Here is a 20,221-nt window from a genome sequence, read left to right on the forward strand (position 1 = left end):
TCCCTTTAAATCGCCCCCAACTACTTAAAGTAATGGGACGAATCGGCGCATGCGCATTCCTCTGCGGGGACTGGCACCTCAAGCCAACAGCCATCCCAGAGCATGTAGAAGGAAGGTTAAAGGTCCTCCCACAAAGAATTTATACGCAAGCGTAAATCAAGATTGGGAGCACTATATCACGCAGAGAGCCCAGTCTCTTTTTGGCGCCTGAAGGCTCCGCCCCCCCAGGCCAATCAGTAGGCCTCGCCCTTTCCAATGACCAATGGTAGTAAGCGTGGGGGGCGTGGCTGAGCGCCGGGGGCGCGGCCTGGCGCTGAGAGCCGCGGCAGGGCAAACCCGAGGCTCTAGTGAACAGCGTAGCCGGACCCGGATCGCCGGCGGTCGGCGAGTAGAGGCGGCCCGGGCCCGGCGGTCTCCGAGATGTCACGATGGCTCTGGCCATGGTCGAACTGTGTGAAAGAGCGGGTCTGCCGCTACTTGCTGCACCACTACTTGGGTCACTTCTTCCAAGAGCACCTCAGCCTGGACCAACTCAGCTTCGATTTGTACAAGGGCAACATTGCCCTGCGGGATATCCACCTGGAGATCTGGGTGAGGAGCCAGGCCCGAGCCCGGCAAGAAGGTGGGGGGCACAGGGCCTCAGCGACATGAGGCTCCGGAGAAAGGGTCGGGCCGAGGGCCCAGGTACCGGGCGTGTTGAGGCCGTAGAAGTCCGGCCCTTTTTAGGCGTCAGAGGGACCGGGCTGATCGCCCCCAGAGCAAGAACCTCGGCGAGAAGGGGTTCCTTGCGGCCACTTCACAGGAGGAGAAACTGAGGCTGGAGAGAGGGATGTCACTTGTCTGGAGAACGCCAGAATAAGCACGTTGAGTTTGGGGCCTGTCTGAGGAGCGTGGTGGAGGGACCAAGGAGAGGGTGAGGAGGGAGAGGAGCGGAGGAACTAGGGGGTTCCAGTAGGACCAAGCCAGGGCAGCGATAGGTTTGGGGCCTTGCCACTGGCCGGGGAAGACCGGCAGGGGTCCGGAGCCCTGCTGAGGACACCTGTGGGAAAGGCCCCCTGACCGCCTGACCCTGCAGCCCGGTGCCCAGTGGGTGGGGTTCGCCCCCGGATGCGGATGTCAACAACCGCGTCAGCACCCGTGTTGATCAACACCTCGTGTGACTGCTGCTGCTGCCGCCGCCTACTTCCTGCTTTCGGGAGAGTGGGATGGCCCCAGCGGCTGTCTGGGGAGGGGATTGGGGATTAGCATCCTCACCTGGAGGGCAGTGCTTAGGGAAGGGCGGGGAGGTCTGGCCCCCGGCAGGAAGGAGGCGAGGGGGGTCCTGGGGCGGCTGAGAGAAGTAAGGTCAGGGTCAGACCTGAGTCTGGGGGCAGTGAGGGGTCGTGACTCACACTTCAGCTGACCTGGAAAGTTCCGAAGGAGCCACCAATAGAGGCGCCAGCCCAGGGCCGGCACTGGATGGGCATGGGGGCAGGGGCTCCTCAGGCTTCTGACTGGGCAGGCGGCATGGCTGGCCTCAGCACGATCTGAGCAGGAAGAGTTGGGCTTTAGGGACAGGTCTTCCCGAGCAAATGTAGGGTGAGGGAAGTCCCCTGAGCCGAGTTGGGGCCACCTCCCAGTAGCCTCTTGCCTGTGAATCCCAGGGCGGGAGGCCTTTTCAGACCTCTAAGCTGCGTCTTCCCACTTCCAGTCTCAGGAAGCACTCCTGCCGCACTCAGCCCTGCCCTCCTGTTGGGACCGCATTGGCTCCTAGCTCGCTATGCCCTAGTGGAATGCAGGTGCTTTTCCCCATAACCAGCCGCTCCTCCCAGCTGCCCTGCCTGGCCCCTACCCCGAAGACCTCAGAAGAAGCCTAGTGCCTGGGGACCCTGAGATAGGATGAGGAGCGAGACCTGAGTCCCAGCACACTAGGTGACTAGACTCTCCCTAGGCCTCAGTTTCCCCATATGTGGATCTTGCGTGAAGAGTTTGGACGTGATCTCTGTGGGCCTTCTAGTGTTTACTCATGGATCTAACAAGTGTTTATTGAGGCCCTCCCTGGGTTTCACAGAGACAGCAGGAGCGCTTCGCCTCTCCAGGGGCTCCCAGGCTGCTGGGGGTACCATTCCCCCACCTGTAATGGGGGGGGGCATGTGCTCAGGCTGTGCCTCAGAGATGTACAGCTACACCAAGTGTTTGGGGGTGGGGGGTACCCCCTCAGCTCAGGTCAGGCCCCTGCCTGCCTGTCCTGGACACTCCCTGCGAACTCTGCTTGCCCAGAGTGTGCGGTGCTGCTGCACTCGCCTCCGGGCCTTTGCATGTGCTGTTCCCAAGCCTGGAACACGCCGCCTTCCATGCCCCACCTGCCTTCCCCCTCTTCCTTGTTCAGCTCTCCCTCCTCTGGCTTGAAAGTGGGCACATTTGGGTGATGCAGGGATAGGACCAGCCAAGAGTAGAGATCAACATGAGCAAAGGTAGGACCTCGTAGGTAGCATGCAGAGAATCTGGGAGAGCATGGGTGCTTTCCAAAGTAGAGCAGACAAGGGATACAGCAGCCAGGGAGACAGCCGGTTTGGGGTTTTCCTGAGCCAGCCTTGTCCCCTGTCTGCTTGCAGTCTGTGAACGAGGTGCTGGAGTCCATGGAATCGCCACTGGAGCTGGTGGAAGGCTTTGTGGGCTCCATCGAGGTGGCCGTGCCCTGGGCCGCGCTGCTCACTGACCACTGCACTGTTCATGTGTCAGGCCTCCAGCTCACTCTGCAGCCCCGCCAGGGCCCAGGTGAGGGCAGGGTAGGCCTGGGGTGGGGGTGGGAGAACAAGTGGCGGGAGCGGGCCCGGGCTCTCGGTAGCTGACTGGGCCTGCCTGCCCTGAGACCCTCTTCCTACCCTCAGGACCGGGGCCTGCTGATTCGCAGAGCTGGGCCTCGTGCATGACCACGAGCCTGCAGCTGGCTCAGAAGTGCCTGCAGGATGGGCTGCCTGAGCCCTCCGAGCCACCGCAGCCCCTGGAGGGCCTGGAGATGTTTGCCCAGACCATCGAGACTGGTGAGCAGGCCCCTTCCGGCCCCCCTGCGCCCTGCCCCTCTGTGGCCCACAAGACAGGGGCCTTAGACAGTAGTATGGCCGCCCTGCTACCCTGCTGGGGAAAATGCCTGCCCTTTACAGCTCTGCCTAATCTGAGACCCCCTTCTTACCCCTCAGTGCTGCGAAGGATCAGGGTGACCTTCCTGGACACTGTCGTGAGGGTGGAGCACTCACTGGGTGATGGGGAGCATGGCGTGGCAGTGGAAGTCCATGTGCAGAGGTAGGGGCAGGCCTGGCGGGTGGGCTGGCATGAGGGACTATAAATGGCCCTGGCCCTGACCCCACCCCCAGCTTTGGCTCCTGGGAAGTGGCAGAGCATATCTGGGTGGGCCTGGGCAGTGGCCGCAGCAAGGCGGGGTGAGCTATGTTATAAGCCTTGAGTGGTGTCCCAGGGCCAGGTGGTGCAGGCACAGAGTCGTGGAGGGACCCCCAAGGATCAGGCTACATGCAGAGGGTCTGAGGAACAAGGACTGGCCATGGAGGTCCAGAATGGTCTGGCTACAATGGGACAGCTCGACGACCCCAGAGCCCTAGAACAGAACACTGTGTAGGGAGGGGGACTCCACACCTGGGATGACCTGGGCAGAGGCTGACCCTATACTCCCCAGACTAGAATACTGTGATGAGGCCGTGCGGGACCCAAGCCAGGCGCCCCCAGTGGATGTGCACCAGCCTCCTGCTTTCCTGCACAAGCTGCTGCAGCTGGTGGGAGTCCGCCTGCACTTTGAGGAGCTTCCCCCACAGGTGGGCCACCTCTGATCCCCGCAGTCTCCTTCTCCTAATTCCTGCCCTCTCTGGCCCTTGACCCCTCTGCCCCTCCATCCCTTCTGACCAGCTCTGATGTCGTCTTCTTGACCCCTCCCCTCTTATATCCTCTTGCCTCCCAGAAAGAATCCCCAGAGCCCCCTTTGCAGATTGGCAGTTGCTCAGGGTACATGGAGCTGACAGTGAAATTGAAGCAGAATGAGGCCTTCCCAGGCCCCAAGGTGAGTCCCTGGACCCGTGGGGAGGAGGGGGCTTGCTCTACCTCAGAATCCTCAGCCATGTTTATCTTCTCCGGGACAAAGCGGGGTCCTTGAGTGAGGGAAGTTACTGCCTTATTGGCAACTGGAGAAACTGAAGTTCAGAGAGGTCACGTCGTGGCCTGGGTCACTCAGCTGGTATCCTGCCTCCTCAGAGTGAGGGCAGGTGGGCAGTGGCTCTCAGGGGGCCAGGGGGCCAAGTAGAGGCTCCACAGTCGCCCGCTCTGTCCTCAGCTGGAGGTGGCTGGACAGCTGGGCTCCCTGCACCTGCTCCTGACCCCACGGCAGCTCCAGCAGCTTCAGGAACTGCTCAGTGCCATGAGCCTTGCAGGTGAGGCCTCTGGGAAGTTCAGGGGGTGGGATGGCTGCTGGAGGGGGCCAGCCAGGTTGGACTGACACAAGGAAGTGTCCTCCCCTGTAGACCCCAAGGCGCTGGACGACAAGCTGAACAAGAGCCGCCCGCTGGGTGCTGAAGACCTGTGGCTGATTGAGCAGGACCTGAACCAGCAGCTGCAGGTGGGGGCTGTGGCTGAGCCCCTCAGTCCAGAATCCCTTACCAACCCCCTTGTCAACCTGGACAGCACTGGTGAGTGTGGGGGTAGGCCTAGCGGTTGGTGGGGTGGCTAGTGCGGGTGCAGGGGTCAGTGGGCCAAGTCCGCTGTCCCTAATGTCCCTGCCTGGCCCACAGACCTCTTCTTCTCCATGGCGGGCCTCACAAGCAGCGTGGCCTCAGCCCTCTCTGAGCTCTCCCTCTCCGACGTAGACCTTGGCTACTCTGTACACAGCGACATAACCCCACGCTCCTTGTCTGCCCAGGGCCACCCTACTGGTGAGTGCTCCTGGGACAGAAAGAACAGGAAGAGGCCTTGGTGCTGGTGCGATGTGACATATGCGGGGCCTCTGGTGATGCCTGGAGGTCCACCATGGGTGATTTGGTTCCCTCGGGAGGCTGGTGATGCAATGGACAGAACTTGGGTTTCAGACTCAGTGACCTTGGATGAGCCCTTTAACTCTCTTAAGACTAGCTTTCCTCTTCCATTAAATGAGGGTAATAAGCCATGACCTGCTGGGCTGTGTGTATTTTAGCTGATGTTTATTGAGAGCTTGTGCGTGTCAGGTACTGGGCTGAGTGTTTTATCACCTCCAGTCCTTAAGTTTCCCTTGAGAGGGTTGAATTGAGCCTGGACTCGGTGCCTAGCATAATGAAGCTTTGTGTCACCCCCGCCTGGCCAAGCCTCCTGCCAGAGCCACAGTCCAGCTGGGCCTGGACTCCTTGCAGCCCCCTGCCTGGGCTGCCCATGAGCTCTGGGGAGTCCCTGGTGAAGCCTCTGTCCCCTCAGGCAAGACGGCCCTCACGCCCCATCCGGACGCCATGCGCCCTGACTCACTACTGAAGATGACCTTGGGGGGCATGACCCTGACCTTGCTTGAGACATCCGCCCCGTCTTCCGGACCACCTGACCTCACCACCCACTTCTTTGCCGAGTTCGATGCTGCCAGGGATGGGCCCTTCGGCTCCCGTGACTTCCACCATCTCCGACCGCGCTTCCAGAGGGCGTGTCCCTGTAGCCATGTTCGGTATAAACCCAAGGCAGGGGGCTGAGTAGGGACTCCCTGAGCCCCCCACAACCCCCCACCTGATGCCCAGCTTCTTCCCCGCAGGCTAACGGGTGCAGCGGTGCAGCTGTCCTGGGAGCTGCAGACGGGCAGGGGCCGCCGGACCACCAGCGCAGAAGTGCACTTCGGGCAGCTCGAGGTGCTGGAGTGTCTGTGGCCCAGGGGCTCTTCCGAACCTGAGTACACGGAGGTGAGGGCCAAAGGCGAGTGAGTGTGGTCGGCCTGGGGGCTGGTGTGGACGCGAGCACTCAGCCTCATCCCTTTCATGTCCCATCCCAGATCCTGAGCTTCCCCAGCAGCCAGGGCTCCCAGGCCTCGGCCCAGCCCTGCGCCCACCTGCGCCACACACAGACACTGCGCCGTGTGCCCAAGGTAACCCACCCCTGCTAGGCCTGTGGTGCATTGATACCACACGCAGTCCCTGCCTCCTCTGGTACTTCCCTGCTCCCACCCCCACGCCCCAATCCTGTGCTCCAAGCAGAGCATACCTCCCCACCTGAGGACCCTTGAATACATTTGGACCTGGCTTCTCCTCCCCTGGCTCATCATGGCAGTCCCCTATGGGCCTCCAGGGCTGGGAGCGGTGATCATTGGGTGGTTTTTATTCAACAAGCCTGGTCATCTGCCTCCGGCAGGGCAGGGGGGGTCTCCTCGTCCTCTCCGGGGTCCCCTGCTCAAGCACTTTTCACCACAACCCAGGGGACCTCTTCGTTTTCACTCAAGGGGGCCCCTCCCCACCCTGCCCTCACCCACCCCACAGCCCTTGCTGACCTGAACACCTTCAACCTCAGAGCCGATCCCGGCGCACGGCCACCTGCCACTGCCGCTCCGAACTGGCCCTGGACCTGGCCGACTTCCAGGCAGACGTGGAGCTGGGGGCCCTGGACCGGCTCGCTGCCCTGCTGCAGCTGGCCACCTTGACCCCGGCCGAGCCACCTGCCAGCCTGCTGGTAAGATGCCTAGCCAGCACTGAGAGTGGGGCACAGGTCGTCTGGCTCGTGATCACAGTGGCAGGAGCCCTGGCCGCAGCTGTGACCCCTACACCCTCTCACAGACGGAGTCCCCGCCAGCTGCCGAGCAGCAGACAGTGGTGCAGCTGTCGGCACCCCGGGCCACCCTTCGGCTGCGCTTCCCCATTGCCGACTTGCGGCCCGAGAGGGATCCCTGGGCAGGCCAGGCTGTTCGGGCAGAGCAGCTGCGGCTGGAGCTGAGTGAGCCCCATTTCCGGACAGAGTTGAGCAGCGGGCCTGGTCCCCCGGCCCCCACCCGCCTGGAACTTACTTGCTCCGACCTACACGGTGAGAGCCCCTGGGAGACAGCATGGGGGCAGGGGCTCAGGCCTCTGGGAGAGATGGGCCTGGGGCTCCTGAAGAGGCTGGGTCATGGGGGGGCAGGCCCAGGCCCAGGCCTTGTCAGCTGTGTGGGGCACCAGGATGCCTGTCCCAGGCCTGCTCTGGGCAGCGGGCAGGATGGACCCTTCGTCCTTGGGCTGCTGCATGAGAAAGGGCGCAGGTCTGCAAACAGTAAGAGACAGTCACCCTGACCCCACCTGGCACTGAGGAAGACATGGAGAAAGGCAGCAGTGACCACCCCCTGTTCTTTTCCATCCCTTCCAGGCACCTATGAAGATGGAGAAAAGCCACCTGTCCCCTGCCTGCGAGTCTCCAAAGCCCTGGATCCCAAGAGCCCTGGTCGAAAATACTTCCTGCCCCAGTAAGTAGGGGCTCTGGAAGGGGCAAACAGCAGAGGAGGGCTTTGCTACCAAGGGTGGCGGGAGGCCACTTGGGATCAGGGGCTGGGGGAGCGCCCTGCAGACCAGTGACAGGCATGTGCCCTGGCAGGGTAGTGGTGACTCTGAACCCCCAGATCAGCAGCACACAGTGGGAAGTGGCCCCAGAGAAGGGAGAGGAACTGGACCTGTCTGTTGAGAGCCCATGCGACCTGCGGGAGCCTGAGCCCTCGCCCTTCTCCTCCAAGAGGACTATGTACGAGACAGAGGAGGTGAGGCCAGGGGCCCCTGGGTCTGTGGAAGCCGCGTGGTGGCTGTAGGATGTGGGAAAAGGACTACTTGGGGCCCCGAGTGATGTGACCCAGCACCAGTGAAAATTTCATCTCATCCATCATCTCATGTCAATGGGGAGTCGGAAGCAACCCAGCCCGTGAGGCCCAGGAGTGAGGTGCTGGTGAGGGCGGGCTCTGGGGGCGAAGACCGGGACCCTGCCCCATCAGTCACTGTCGGCACTGTACACTGAGACCCTGGGGTCCTCTCCTCTGAGAGTGCCGAGGGCTGAGTGAGAGGCGGTGGAGGGCCTGGCCTCTAGGCCAGAATGTCTGCGTTTGGGTCCAGGCTCCGCTGTGCGGTGGCCGTGCCATCTCAGCTGGTCGCCTGACCTCTTAGAGAGTTACGTACGGATGAGTCTCCTCGTCTGAAAAGTGGGCACAGTGACCTCTCTCAGGCCTGTCCTGGGGATAAAGGAATTGACGAGTGTGAGGTCCTCGGAGCAGGGTCGGCCTGCGGCCTGCGCCTCACATGCGCTGGCCACCCGCCTCGCGGGGAAGGGCTCGTGTGAATGGGTGAGCGGTAGTTTAGGGCGCACATGTGGGTCCGAGTCGTGGGCCGGCGACGGGTGCTGACATCCCTCAGACGCCTTTCCCCGCTCCCCCGTGTAGATGGTGATTCCTGGAGACCCTGAGGAGATGCGGGTCTTCCAGAGCCGGGCTCTGATACTGTCACGCTGCAGCCTGGAAGTGGTCCTGCCCAGCGCCCACATCTTCCTGCCCAGCAAGGAGGTCTACGAGAGCCTGTACAACAGGTGACGATGCGGGCGGGCGGGCGCTGTGGCAGGGAGCCGGCCTGGGCCTCCCTCACCGCCACCGTCCATCTGTCTGTCTCAGGATCAACAACGACCTGCTCATGTGGGAGCCAGCAGACCTGCTTCCGGCCCCCGCCTCTGCCCCTGCCACTCACCCTCCCGGCTTCCCAGGCCCCTCGGGCTTCTGGCATGACAACTTCAAGATGTGCAAGTCAGCCTTCAAGCTGGGTAGGAGGGGTGCCCGGCGGGGCCTGGGGCCCTCAGAGCTGGGCAGGGCTGGGCAGCCTTTCCACGTCTCCCTCCCACTCGCTTCTTGATCTCACCCCAGACTCAGATTCGGATGACGAGGACGCCCACTTCTTCTCGGTGGGGGTGTCAGGCGCTCCCCAGGCCACGCCCAAGTCCCCGAGCTCTCACTCCCAGAGTACCTTGTCTACACTGGTGACGGTGCTGAAGGGGCGGATCACAGCCCTCTGTGAGACCAAGGTGAGGACAGCCGTGGAGGGGTGAGCCCCTGACCTCAGAACCCCCACTGACAAGAGACCAAGACCAGAGTGAGCAGTGCCAATGTGGCAACGTGGGAATGGGCCCCGGCGGTAGGGGGCCGAGTGGGGCCTATCCAGCCAGCAGCACTCACCTGACCCCCTACTCGTCCTGTCGCGCCCTGTCAGCCACTTATTAGCATCTGCTGTATGGAAGGCACCATGCTGAGGGTCCGGATGGGCACCATGTGATGCTGGGAGGCAGACCGGGTAGGGTGATTCTGCCCTTCTGGCAAAAGACGCAGGTGCTGCCCCGGGCCTCGAGCAGAGTCCATGGAGACCCTGGAGCTGATCCTGGTTAGACCAGGGCTCTAGGAGGCCCCCTTGCCCTGAGGGCCTGAGCACTGCCCCGTGCAGCTGGTGAGGCCGGGCCGCGTGCTGTCTGTAGGACGAGGACGGGAGGCTGCTGGAGGCCATGCACGGGGAGCTGGTGCTGGACGTGGAGCAAGGCACTGTCTTCAGTGTGTCCCAGTACCGAGGCCAGCCGGGCCTGGGCTACTTCTGCCTGGAAGCTGAGAAGGCAACGCTCTACCACCGAGGTGTGAGGGCTGTGGGCCAGTCGTCAAGGGGTCTCTGGGGTCCGTGGACATGGGCGGGGGCTTTCAGGAGGGGTGTGGGCCCTCGGTGAAGTGGGCGGTCGGCTGGCGTGGCTGGGGGCTCACCAGATGCCTCCCCAGCCACCGTGGAGGACTACCTGCTGCCCAGTCACCTGGAGCTGCCCAGCTTTACTCCTCCGGCCCAGCTGGTCCCCACCATCTACCCATCGGAGAGAGGGGTGACTGAGCGGGGGGCCTCGGGCCGAAAGAGCCAGGGCCAAGGCCCCCATATGCTGTCTACTGCTGTGCGCATCCACCTAGACCCCCACAAGAATGTCAAGGTACAGCCATGCCTGCTTCTGCCCACCCACTTGGCCAGGGCAACTGCCTGCCTGGTGCATGGTGGGCTGGGCTTTCTCCTCACTGGCTGTGTCCCGCCCTCAGGAATTCCTGGTGACACTGAGGCTGCACAGAGCCACCCTGCGCCACTACGTAACCCTACCAGAACAGAGCTGGCACTCCCAGGTGAGTGAGGGCCGCATGGGCAGCCAGGTCTCTAGTCTGGGAGGAGGCCTGTGTTATGGGCATGGGCTGGGCTGTGCTGGGGCCGGGGGGTTAGAAGAGGGAAGAGGACCCCCCTATCCTCATCACCTCTCCCACGTTGGTCCCCAAAGCTGTTGGAGTTCTTAGATGTGCTGGATGACCCTGTGTTGGGCTACCTGCCCCCGACGGTCATTACCGTCCTACACACACACCTGTTCTCCTGCGCTGTGGACTACAGGTACCCAGGCTGGGTGCCAGAGGGGGAGGGCAGGCTTTCACGGGTGTGGAAGGAGCCTGCCCTAGCTTCACTGTCACTCTCAGGCCCCTCTACCTCCCTGTGCGTGTCCTCATCACCGCCGAGACCTTCACCCTCTCCAGTAATATCATCATGGACACCTCTACTTTCCTGCTCAGGTATGCAGCCCCCTCCCTCCCAAGCTGGGCTGCAGCTGCCACTCCCCCAGGGGCTGTCTCCCTGCTCTGTGTCCTCAGGCAACACTGAGCCTTCCTGTACTTTTGGGTGATAATCTTCCCTCAGAATTGGTTCTGCCTTCTTGGAGGGCAGCCGGACCTCTGAATCAGAACCTTTAAAGCATTTGCGCTCTCTGTCCTGATCATTTTGCTTCTGGTGCTTGTCCTAGGATAGAAGGATAAAACGCCTGGAATATGCCTCTATAGCACAATTCAAAACAGTCAGGACTTACAGTCCAAATGCCCCCAAAATCACAACCTCTGTTGGTACACATGGCCCACCCAACCTTTAAAGTCAAGTCAAAGAATAACATTGAAAAAATATGGGAAGCGCTGGCTGGTGTGGCTCAGTGGATTGAATGCTGGCCTGTGAACCAAAGGGTCGCGGGTTCAATTCCCAGTCAGGGCACAGCCCTGGGTTGCGGGGCAGGTTCCCAATTGGGAGCATGTGAGAGGCAACCACACATCGAGGTTTCTCTCCCTCTTTTTCTTCCTCCCTTCTCCTCTCTCTAAAAATGAATACGATCTTAAAAATACATATATATATATGGGGAAATGCCACAGTACAATGTTTACTGAAAAAAGTAAGGTGTAAAGCTGCAAATATTTAAAACAAAAATTTATGAGCAGATATTTATGTGCATCTCTGTGTGGCTTCATAAAAGATTGGAAGGAGATATATAGCAGAATTTGGGAGTAGAGATTATCATTAAGGATTAGATACCATGTTTTCTTTATTGCTATGTTTTAAAATATTTTATTTTTTTAAAGATTTTGTTTACTTATTTTTAGAGAGAGGGGAAGGGAGGTAGAAAGGGAGAGAAACATTGACGTGCAAGAGAAACATTGCTCAGTCGCCTCTTGCACGCCCCCACCTGGGGAGCTGGCCTGTAACCCAGGCCTGTGCCCTGACTGGGAATTGAACTGGCGACCTTTCCTGCACTCAATCCACTGAGCCACACCAGCCAGAGCTAAAGTATTTTAAAGGAGCTTGTGTTATGTTGCTATAAACGAAGGACTTACTTTAAAAGAACAATGAACGGAGAGGGGGAAACAGGACCCTCCTTCCCTGGGTTGCTGTGGGGCTCCGATGAGGTGGAGGAGCGGCAAGTGCTTGGAGAACAGATACACGTGGGCCTGTGACGTGGGAGCCCAGGCCTGTTCTCCCCCTGTGTGAACACCGAGGCCAGAGAGGGCTCAGCACTAGGGTCTTGTGGGCGGGGGACTTGCTCTGGGTGTCCTCCGCCTGTCTGTGGGCACCCCGCCCCCGCCGGCGCCTGCGGAGCTGCCGCCTGCAGGGGCTCCGGGCCCTTCTCAGCCCTGCTCCCCACCAGGTTCATCCTCGACGACTCAGCCCTGTACCTGTCTGACAAGTGCGAGGTGGAGACCCTGGATCTGCGGCGAGGTGGGCAGGGCTTGGGCTGCGTTCTGCGCACCCACACAAGGGCCGCACCCAGACAAACCCCCAATTCTCCCCTCTGGCGGCGGGTCCAGGGCTGGGTGTGAGGAGGCAATAGGAACGTCTCTTGTCCTCTGCTTCAGATTATGTCTGTGTCTTGGATGTTGACCTCCTGGAGCTGGTGATCAAAACCTGGAAGGGGAGCACTGAGGGCAAACTGGTGAGTGTGGCTGTTTCCCAGGGCCCCTGGAGCCAGAGCAGTGCCGGGGCTGAGGGTGCCTTCAGAGGGTCCCCTCCTGCTGCACACCAGCTCTTTGCCTCTGCTCCCTGGGCCTGGGCTCCCGTCATGGTCATGGCCATGCCCTTCCCATGCTGGGCTGTGGTTACTGGCTCTCTTGGGAAGGGCCAGGCCCACTGCGGGTGTCCCTCCGCGTGAGTCCTGCCACTAGATGGCAGCTGCAGCCAGGGCCTCAGGAGTCAGGCAGTTTCTTCATCTGTAAAATGGAGGTAGTAGGCCTGAGTGGCTGGGGTGGGGGGCAAAGGAGTTGGGAGTCGCGAAGCCCTTCACTCAGGGGGTGGCACTCGGTTTCCTTGGGTAGCCTGTGGCTGAGCCCCTTCCACTCTCGGGGCTCCGTGTGCCCATCCATTCAGTGGGGTTGTTGCACAGGCTGACCGCCGCAAGGCAGACCTAGCGTGTCCTGTCTGTGGACGGAGGGGACAGGGCCTGGGCTGACGGCACCCCCACCCCTCCCCCACAGAGCCAGCCGCTGTTCGAGCTGCGCTGCTCCAACAATGTGGTGCACATGCACAGCTGCGCTGACTCCTGCGCCCTGCTGGTCAACCTGCTGCAGTACGTAATGAATGTGGGCGACCTGCACCCCCCGGCCCGGCCCCCCAGCCCCACCGAGATCGCCGGCCAGAAGGTACAGGTGAGGCCTGGCCGCACAGGCTGCCTGAGCTCTGCCTGGCCCCCTCCCCTGCCATGGTCCCCCAGGGACCTGGCCATGGGGGAACCCTGGGCCCCGCCCCTCCCTCCTGGCACTCACTCACCACTCCTCCCCTGCCTGACCCAGCTCTCCGAGAGCCCCGCCTCTCTGCCTTCATGTCCCCCCGTGGAGACGGCCCTCATCAACCAGCGGGACCTGACTGACGCCCTCCTGGACACAGAGCGCAGCCTGCGGGAGCTGGCCCAGCACTCAGGTGGGCTGGGGGGGCTTGGGGCCAGGACACCGCCAGCACCCACGTCGGGCCTCCCCTGAGACCAGCTCTCTCTCCCACAGGTGAACCCCTCCCTCAGGCCTCACCTGTGTCAGTCTACCTATTCCCAGATGAACGGGGTGGGGCCCAGCCCCCCTCATCCCCTGTTGGAGTCCCTGCGGGGGTCCCTGCTGGCAGTTTGGGGTCCTTCTCAGAGGCCAATGAAGATGAAACGGAAGAGGAGGGGGATGGAGACACTCTGGACAGTGACGAGTTCTGCATCCTTGACGCTCCTGGCCTGGGCATCCCGGTGTGTGGTGGGCAGGCAGTGGCGGGAGAGGGTGGCTCATTCCGGGCCCTTCTACAGAGCAGGCTGCGGGAGAGGCAGGAGGCGGTCCCTATCCTGTGGGAGGTGGGGCTGGGAGGGTCTTCCTGGGGAGGCAGCCCTGACCCTGGGCTTTGAAGGAGCCAGTGGGTTTCCAGAGGAAGAGAAGGCCTGCCATCCTGGGCAGAGTGATGGGAACATCAGAGTTGGGAGCACGCGGGCAGGTGCTTAGATGGGAGGGTGCTGACCTCCTGGCCCCCAAGGACCAGTGGGAATGTCAGATGCAAGCAAGACCCAGTTCCCAGGGACACAAGGCTGGCGGGAGCAAGGGGCACTCAGCCCCATACTGGACAGGCAGACACAGGCTGTGGGAACAGCACCCATGAGAGTCATTATCAGGAACAGGGAGGGAGGTCTGAGGCTGGAAGAAATAGGGTGGAGGTGGCCTCACGGGAGCGCATCTGGGCCACCTGTACTCATTTGGCCTCCTCCCTGCAGCCCCGCGACGGGGAGCCTGTGGTGACACAGCTGCACCCAGGCCCCATCACCGTGCAGGACGGGCACTTCTCACGGCCCCTGGGCAGCACGGACCTGCTGCGGGCGCCTGCCCACTTCCCAGTGCCCAGCACCCGTGTGGTGCTGCGTGAGGTCTCCTTCGTCTGGCACCTCTATGGAGGCCGAGACTTCGGCACCCACCCCGGCCGCAGGTGAGGAGGAGAAGGTGCAGGTGGCGGCTGTGACAATGAGGCTGGAGACCTTGAGCCTGTCCTCAGCTCTCCGGCCTCAGCTCTTCCTTCTTCCTTATCCTACCAACCTCCCAGGGGAGGGTCACCCACCACAGGCTGAAAACCCTGCTCTGACAGGATGGGGTGAAAAAGGGTGTTTCCCTGAGTCAGCCGGTCCCCTGTTGCTCTTCCCAGGGCACGAGTTGGCCTCACAGGTCCCAGGGGCTCCCCTTCTCGCTGCTCTGGCCCCAACCGGCCCCAGAACTCCTGGCGCACGCAGGGCGGCAGCGGGAGGCAGCACCAGGTCCTCATGGAGATCCAGCTCAGCAAGGTGAGCTGCGGGCTTGGGGTGCCAAAGGCCCACTGGGGTGGGGGGCAGCCGCCAGCCACCCCTTCCCCTCTGCTCAGCCGGCACTTCCCCCCACGGGAACTTACTTTGGGGAGTGGGTTTTACAGACGTCTTGAGGATGCAAAACCACCGTCCCTGGTGATAGAGAGGTTGGAGAGGGAGGCCTGAACTAGGGTTTACGCTTAGCGTGGTGGGGCAGATGGGAAGGCTGTGGGAACAGAGGCAGACGGAGTGGGGAGAGGAGGTCGAGCTCAGTGTGACCATGTGCGTTTGAAATGCCCGTGGGATGGCCACATGACGGTGCCAGGCAGTAGCCAGGCGTGGATCTGAGGTAGGGCCACGTGCAGGAAGGGTAGCTGGGAGAGTAGGGTCCTGGGGCAAGCCCTCTCTCCCCCCTTCCGTGCCCGCTTACCTGGCTCAGGCCTCCATCCACCTGACAGGTAAGCTTCCAGCATGAGGTGTACCCAGTGGAGCCAGTCATAGGCCCCGTGGCCCCAGGCAGGGAGCTGGAGGAGCAGCCGCTGTCCCGCCAGGTGTTCATCGTTCAGGAGCTGGAGATCCGCGACCGGCTCCCCTCCTCCAAGATCAATAAGTTCCTGTACATGTACACGAGCGAGCGGATGCCGCGGCGCACCCACTCCAACATGGTACTGTAGGTGGCCCCGTCGTCCAGCCTGGGCAGGGAAGGGGCTGCATCTTCACGCGTGTGCTCACAGGCACACACGCTCACCTGGGTGGTTTGCAAGCCTGGGAGGACGGTGGGGCTCCAGCCACCTTAGCAGAGGGAGAAGCCTGCGTGGACACCAGACTGAGCGGGTGGGCAGCGGCGGGCAGGGACGCAGGGCCTGAGGCCCAGCCGTCATCCAGAGCTCACCATCTGTCCCCAGCTCACCATCAAAGCGCTGCATGTGGCCCCCACGACCAACATGGGGGGACCCGAGTGTTGTCTCCGGGTCTCGCTGTTGCCCCTGCGGCTCAACGTGGACCAGGTGAGTGGGCTGGGCAGGGGCAGGCCCGAGGTGGGTGCCCTGCTGCCAAGCCCCTGAGCCTGGCCTGTGCCACACACTTCCCCCCGCAGGACGCCCTCCTCTTCCTCAAGGACTTCTTTACCAGCCTGGCAGCCGGCATCAACCCTATGGTCCCAGCAGAGACCTCTACTGAGGGTGAGAGGCTAGACCGGGGTCAGGGGGCGGTGGGGTCTTGGCCTCCTACCTCCCAGCCACCCCTGGACCCTCCCTGGTCTGTGTACTCTCTAGCTCCGCCTGAGACCCGAGTCCCGCCCAGCGACCCCCCGGAAGGGCAGCCTGAGGATGTAGAGGCAGCTGGCACGCAGGAGGCCGCAGGTGGTGGCCAAGGCTCTGAGCAGCAGCCCATCTACTTCAGGTCGGGCCGGGGCTGGGGCCCTGGGTCGGGCTGCACAGGGCCAGGTCAGTGATTAAAGGACCTGCTCTCCTTGTCTCCAGGGAGTTCCGATTCACCTCCGAGGTGCCCATCTGGCTGGATTACCATGGCAAGCACGTCACCATGGACCAGGTGGTAAGTGGGCCATCAGGCGGGGTGGCTGGGTAGGCTAAGCCTTCTGGGGTCTGCCGTTCTGCTCAGGTGGGGCCTGGCCTTTGGGAGCCAGGAGGCCAAGGCTTACATCCCGGTATCATTGGCTGCTGAGTTGGTGTCCTGTGGGCTGGGTGGGTCCCTGTGCCCCACCATGTAAACCCAAACCCCTTCTGCCCCCCCAGGGCACTTTCACTGGCCTCCTCATCGGCCTGGCGCAGCTCAACTGCTCGGAGCTAAAGCTGAAGCGGCTCTGCTGCCGGCACGGGTGAGCCCTCGTGCGCTCCGGCACCCCCAGCCTCTCTCCGGGGCCCCGGTAGCCTTGGCCAAGACATCAGCCCTCTGGGGCCTCAGCTTCTCCTCTGTGAAGTGGGCGCAGTTATCCCTGCACCCCCGCATAGGGCAGAGCGGGGCCATGGGGAGTGTTGAGGTGCCTCAGGTCCGCCTGGCCCTGTGACCCCTCAGTGTGTAGCTCTGCCCGACCCTGCCCTCCTCTCCTCTCCCCTTCCCAGACTCCTGGGCGTGGACAAGGTGCTGGGCTACGCTCTCAATGAGTGGCTGCAGGACATCCGCAAGAACCAGCTACCAGGCCTGCTGGGGGGCGTGGGCCCCATGCACTCAGTTGTCCAGCTCTGTAAGTGTCTGGCTCTGGGGACTCTTGAAACTGCCCTACTCTTGGGTAGCCGAGAAGCCGCCATTGGGAATAGGTAGGGTAGGTCCTAAAGTAGGATGATGAGGGCGGTGCAGGCTTCAGCACCTCTGACAACCCTGTTCCTCCAGTCCAAGGGTTCCGGGACCTGCTGTGGCTGCCCATTGAGCAATACAGGAAGGATGGGCGCCTCATGAGGGGGCTGCAGCGGGGGGCCGCCTCCTTTGGCTCGTCGACGGCTTCTGCTGCCCTGGAACTGAGCAACCGGCTGGTGCAGGCTATCCAGGTGAGCGGTGCTTGGCTCTGTAGGGCCGGAAGGGTCTGCCCTGGCGTCCGAGTCCGGTCCCAAGCTCTTATGATGGCGCCTAGTCTGGGTGTGCAGAACGTTTTATGAGGAACAGTCACAGAGAGGAGAGGCCAAGTGACTGAGCTGGGACCCACAGCCAGGTCTCCCGAGTCCCACTGTGGCCCCCATGCAGGAGGATGAGTGCCCCCCAAGTTTTATAGCCCACTGGGTCTCTGCTCATGGCCAAGTCTTGAAGGGGAGGGAAGGGGGCCTCTGTTTACAGACAGGAAAGTAAGGCCCAGACTGGCCCTGGTGCATTCAGGCCCTGGTGGGTCCCCAGGGGGTTTCCTGTGGGAAGCTGTAGGTCATGCAGCGAGTGCCATGCCGTCAGGGCCGGGACGCGCCGGCGTTCGTAGGCAGCCAGAGCAGATGGGCGCAAGCGTGCGGATGCAGGGGGATCGTGGTACCTTCTGGGCCCTGCAGGCCCAGCCCGTGAGAACAGGGGCAGCTCTCTGGAGAGGAGGCTGGAGAGAGAAGCAGGTGTCTGAGGGGCTCCCCCAGGGCACCAGCTGGAGGGTGGCACCTCCAGGCACAGAGGTTGTGTGGGAAGGAGTGATGCTGGATGAGAGACATGGGGGCAAAGAAAAGAGGAGTCTTGGACAAAAGACAGGTTAGACTCGGTAAAGGACTCACTGGTCGGTGGGGGTGAGTGAGGGGAAGCCCTGGTCTCTGCAGGGCTGCTCTGTAGAACTGGCGAGGCCAGGCGATGCACCCAGCTCAGGCAAGCTGCACGTGGGGCACCCACAGATGTGGTTGCGTGGGTGTGGAAGTCAGCAGGAGGGGCGTTGGGTCCGGAGGACATGAGGAGCAGTCCCTGAGGAGGCATGCAGTCCACCTGAAGCCCCCCGGCCTGGCTGGTGGGAACCTTGGCAGGACCCCTGGAGCATGGGTTTAGGGGACGGGCAGTGGTGGGCTCCCTGGACTGGGGGCCTAGGGGTCTGTCATGTCTGCGCAGTTCGCCTCTATTCATCCAGTGTCTCCCATGCTCCCCCAGGCCACAGCCGAGACGGTGTATGACATCCTGTCCCCCGCGGAACCCATCTCCCGCTCCCTGCAGGACAAGCGCTCTGTGCGAAGGCAGCGCAAAGGCCAGCAGCCGGCTGACCTCCGGGAGGGCGTGGTCAAGGCCTACGACACCGTTCGAGAGGTAATGAGGTCTGGCCCTGCTCCCTGTCCCCCCCACCTGCCCTCCGCCCAGATCCCTGCATTGACCTCCCACCTCCACAGGGCATCCTGGACACGGCTCAGACCATCTGTGAGGTGGCATCTCGGGGACATGAGCAGAAGGGGCTGACAGGTGCTGTGGGAGGTGTGATCCGCCAGCTGCCCCCAACGGTGGTGAAGCCCCTCATCCTGGCCACAGAGGCCACGTCCAACCTGCTTGGGGGGATGCGCAACCAGATCCTCCCCGATGCACACAAGGACCACACTCTCAAGTGGCGTTCAGATGAGGCCCAGGACTGACTCCAGGGCGCTGCCCACCCACCGCGCCCAGCCAGCCGCAGTGGCGCCTCGGCTCCCGCACCTCCCGAGAGCCGTGGCCCACAGCATGGCGGGCCGGGCCCTCAGGAAGGACCGTGAAGGACCCTGCCCCTGGCCTACCTGCTGCCAATCGCTGTGAGAGTGGGGCCTCCCTGCCCGGGGCCTTGGCCCTGTCTCTGCACTTTTTCTCTGGGGAGAAAGGACACTGTCCCCCACCACCGCCTGGGCCCACACTACTGCCTTGTTCCAGGATGGAGGCTTTTGGACCCTCGGACCCTGACCCCACTCAGCCAAATGTCTTTCTGTGTCTCCGGGAGAGGTGGGGGCGCGGACACCGTGTGGTTCAATGTATTATTTTTAAGCTCCTGAGCGTGTGGGTCAGTGTCTGCATGAAGTGGAATAAACTGTGCCCACCGCCAGCCCCTCATCCTGTGTACCTGCACTGCCCTGGCCTCAGCCTTGACTTTGAGTGGCACTCAGATTCCTACCTCTGCACCCAGCACTGCCCATGTCACCACCAGGGTTTGCCACACCCACCCCTCACCCAACGGGACAGGGTCCCTTCTGGCCTCTAACCCAGCCACCTGCCCAGCCCTGCACCCCTCCCCGCGGCTGCCTGGGCTGCTCACCATCCTCCGAGGCGGCTACCACCCTGGCCCCCCTTCTGATGTGGCAGAAGCCGAGTGAAGGGGAGTGGAGAAATGGCCCTCGGGGGCCACCTTGGCCAGATTACGTTTCTTGGCTCTATCCTTGCAAGAGCCCATGGTCAGCCTTACCTGGGGCCAGGTGTGAGGGAACAGCTGGGAGGGTGCTGGACCAGAGCAAAGTGAAGGGCTGTGGGTCCCCCGTGAGGTTCCAACCCTGACCGTGTGACCTGAGGCCACTCTGCCCTTGGACTCTGAGCCTCCGGTCCTTCTTGATAATTCCTGTCCAACTTGTAAGGACCTGGGGGCTCAGTCAAGGCCCTTCCTGGAAGGCGGGGCCCTCTGGAGGTTGCTCTCAACTTCCCTAGCAGAAGCTTTTCAGGCGAGTGGAGCCTCTGTCCTGGAGTCCCAGCTTCAGGGCACTGGGGAGAGCACTGGCTGGAAGGGGTCTTGGCAGTGGCATTTGCACAGAAACTTACACACACACACACACACACACACACACACACACACACCCTGTGTCTTGAGGACAAGGAAGAGGGGCTGCTCAGATCGCCCTGCCCCACCTTCCAGGTGAGCCCATGGGAAAACTGAGGCACAAACTTAGAGCCCCTTGCTGGGACTGCAGACCCCGCTGTAGTTCGCTCTCCCACCAGCTCGCCTTTGTGTCCCTGGTGTCCCCTTCTCAGGAAGACACAGGCACCAAGTGAGCAGGGCAGAAGTTTTGTCCTGGTGGACCCAGGGGCTTCACTGTCCACGGACACCTGGGGCAGTAGGCCAAGCCGTGGGGGCAGGGGGGGGGGAGGGACCAGGAGGGCAATCGGCTGTGGACACCTGGAATCTGATGCCACTGGGAGGGGCAGACGGACCTGGCCCCCCCACCCCACCCCACCCGGGCACAGTCCAGGGTTTCCTGCCCTTCGAACTTCACTTGTGATCCATATTGAC

General features: G+C 62.2%; 1 protein-coding gene across 2 annotated transcripts; it reads left to right on the forward strand.

Moving 5' to 3' along the window:
- The first annotated feature begins 312 nt into the window (after positions 1-312).
- Positions 313-19,056, forward strand: ATG2A (autophagy related 2A). 2 transcript variants are annotated; one of them, XM_090258972.1, is made up of 41 exons: positions 313-591; positions 2,595-2,757; positions 2,871-3,023; positions 3,180-3,282; positions 3,671-3,806; positions 3,950-4,048; positions 4,319-4,415; positions 4,506-4,670; positions 4,773-4,913; positions 5,425-5,662; positions 5,747-5,891; positions 5,981-6,073; positions 6,493-6,651; positions 6,756-6,999; positions 7,318-7,414; positions 7,543-7,702; positions 8,372-8,514; positions 8,597-8,742; positions 8,843-9,000; positions 9,445-9,595; positions 9,734-9,933; positions 10,037-10,117; positions 10,267-10,373; positions 10,457-10,549; positions 11,941-12,011; positions 12,149-12,225; positions 12,764-12,934; positions 13,079-13,205; positions 13,286-13,512; positions 14,026-14,234; positions 14,448-14,583; positions 15,042-15,248; positions 15,489-15,590; positions 15,680-15,764; positions 15,858-15,984; positions 16,065-16,137; positions 16,338-16,420; positions 16,665-16,786; positions 16,933-17,087; positions 18,142-18,294; positions 18,375-19,056. In XM_090258972.1, exons 1-41 carry the CDS (start codon positions 421-423, stop codon positions 18,609-18,611), a joined length of 5,805 nt encoding a protein of 1,934 aa, XP_090115098.1. In that variant the 5' UTR covers positions 313-420; the 3' UTR covers positions 18,612-19,056. The 2 variants fall into 2 exon arrangements, with proteins under 2 accessions (XP_090115098.1, XP_090115099.1); XM_090258973.1 differs by having other exon boundaries at positions 12,764-12,928.
- Positions 19,057-20,221: the final 1,165 nt, after the last annotated feature.

The sequence above is a fragment of the Furipterus horrens genome, unplaced genomic scaffold (assembly GCF_987537825.1).
Source record: "Furipterus horrens unplaced genomic scaffold, mFurHor1.1.pri manual_scaffold_2, whole genome shotgun sequence".
NCBI classification, from domain to species: Eukaryota; Metazoa; Chordata; class Mammalia; order Chiroptera; family Furipteridae; genus Furipterus; species Furipterus horrens.

Bases quoted from the DNA above. Each gene is read 5' to 3' on its own strand.
- ATG2A (XM_090258972.1), top strand. From the start codon at position 421: ATGTCACGATGGCTCTGGCCATGGTCGAACTGTGTGAAAGAGCGGGTC. The intron at 7,000-7,317 runs GTGAGAGCCCCT...CATCCCTTCCAG, and splicing joins TACTTGCTCCGACCTACACG to GCACCTATGAAGATGGAGAA. The intron at 8,515-8,596 runs GTGACGATGCGG...TGTCTGTCTCAG, and splicing joins TACGAGAGCCTGTACAACAG to GATCAACAACGACCTGCTCA.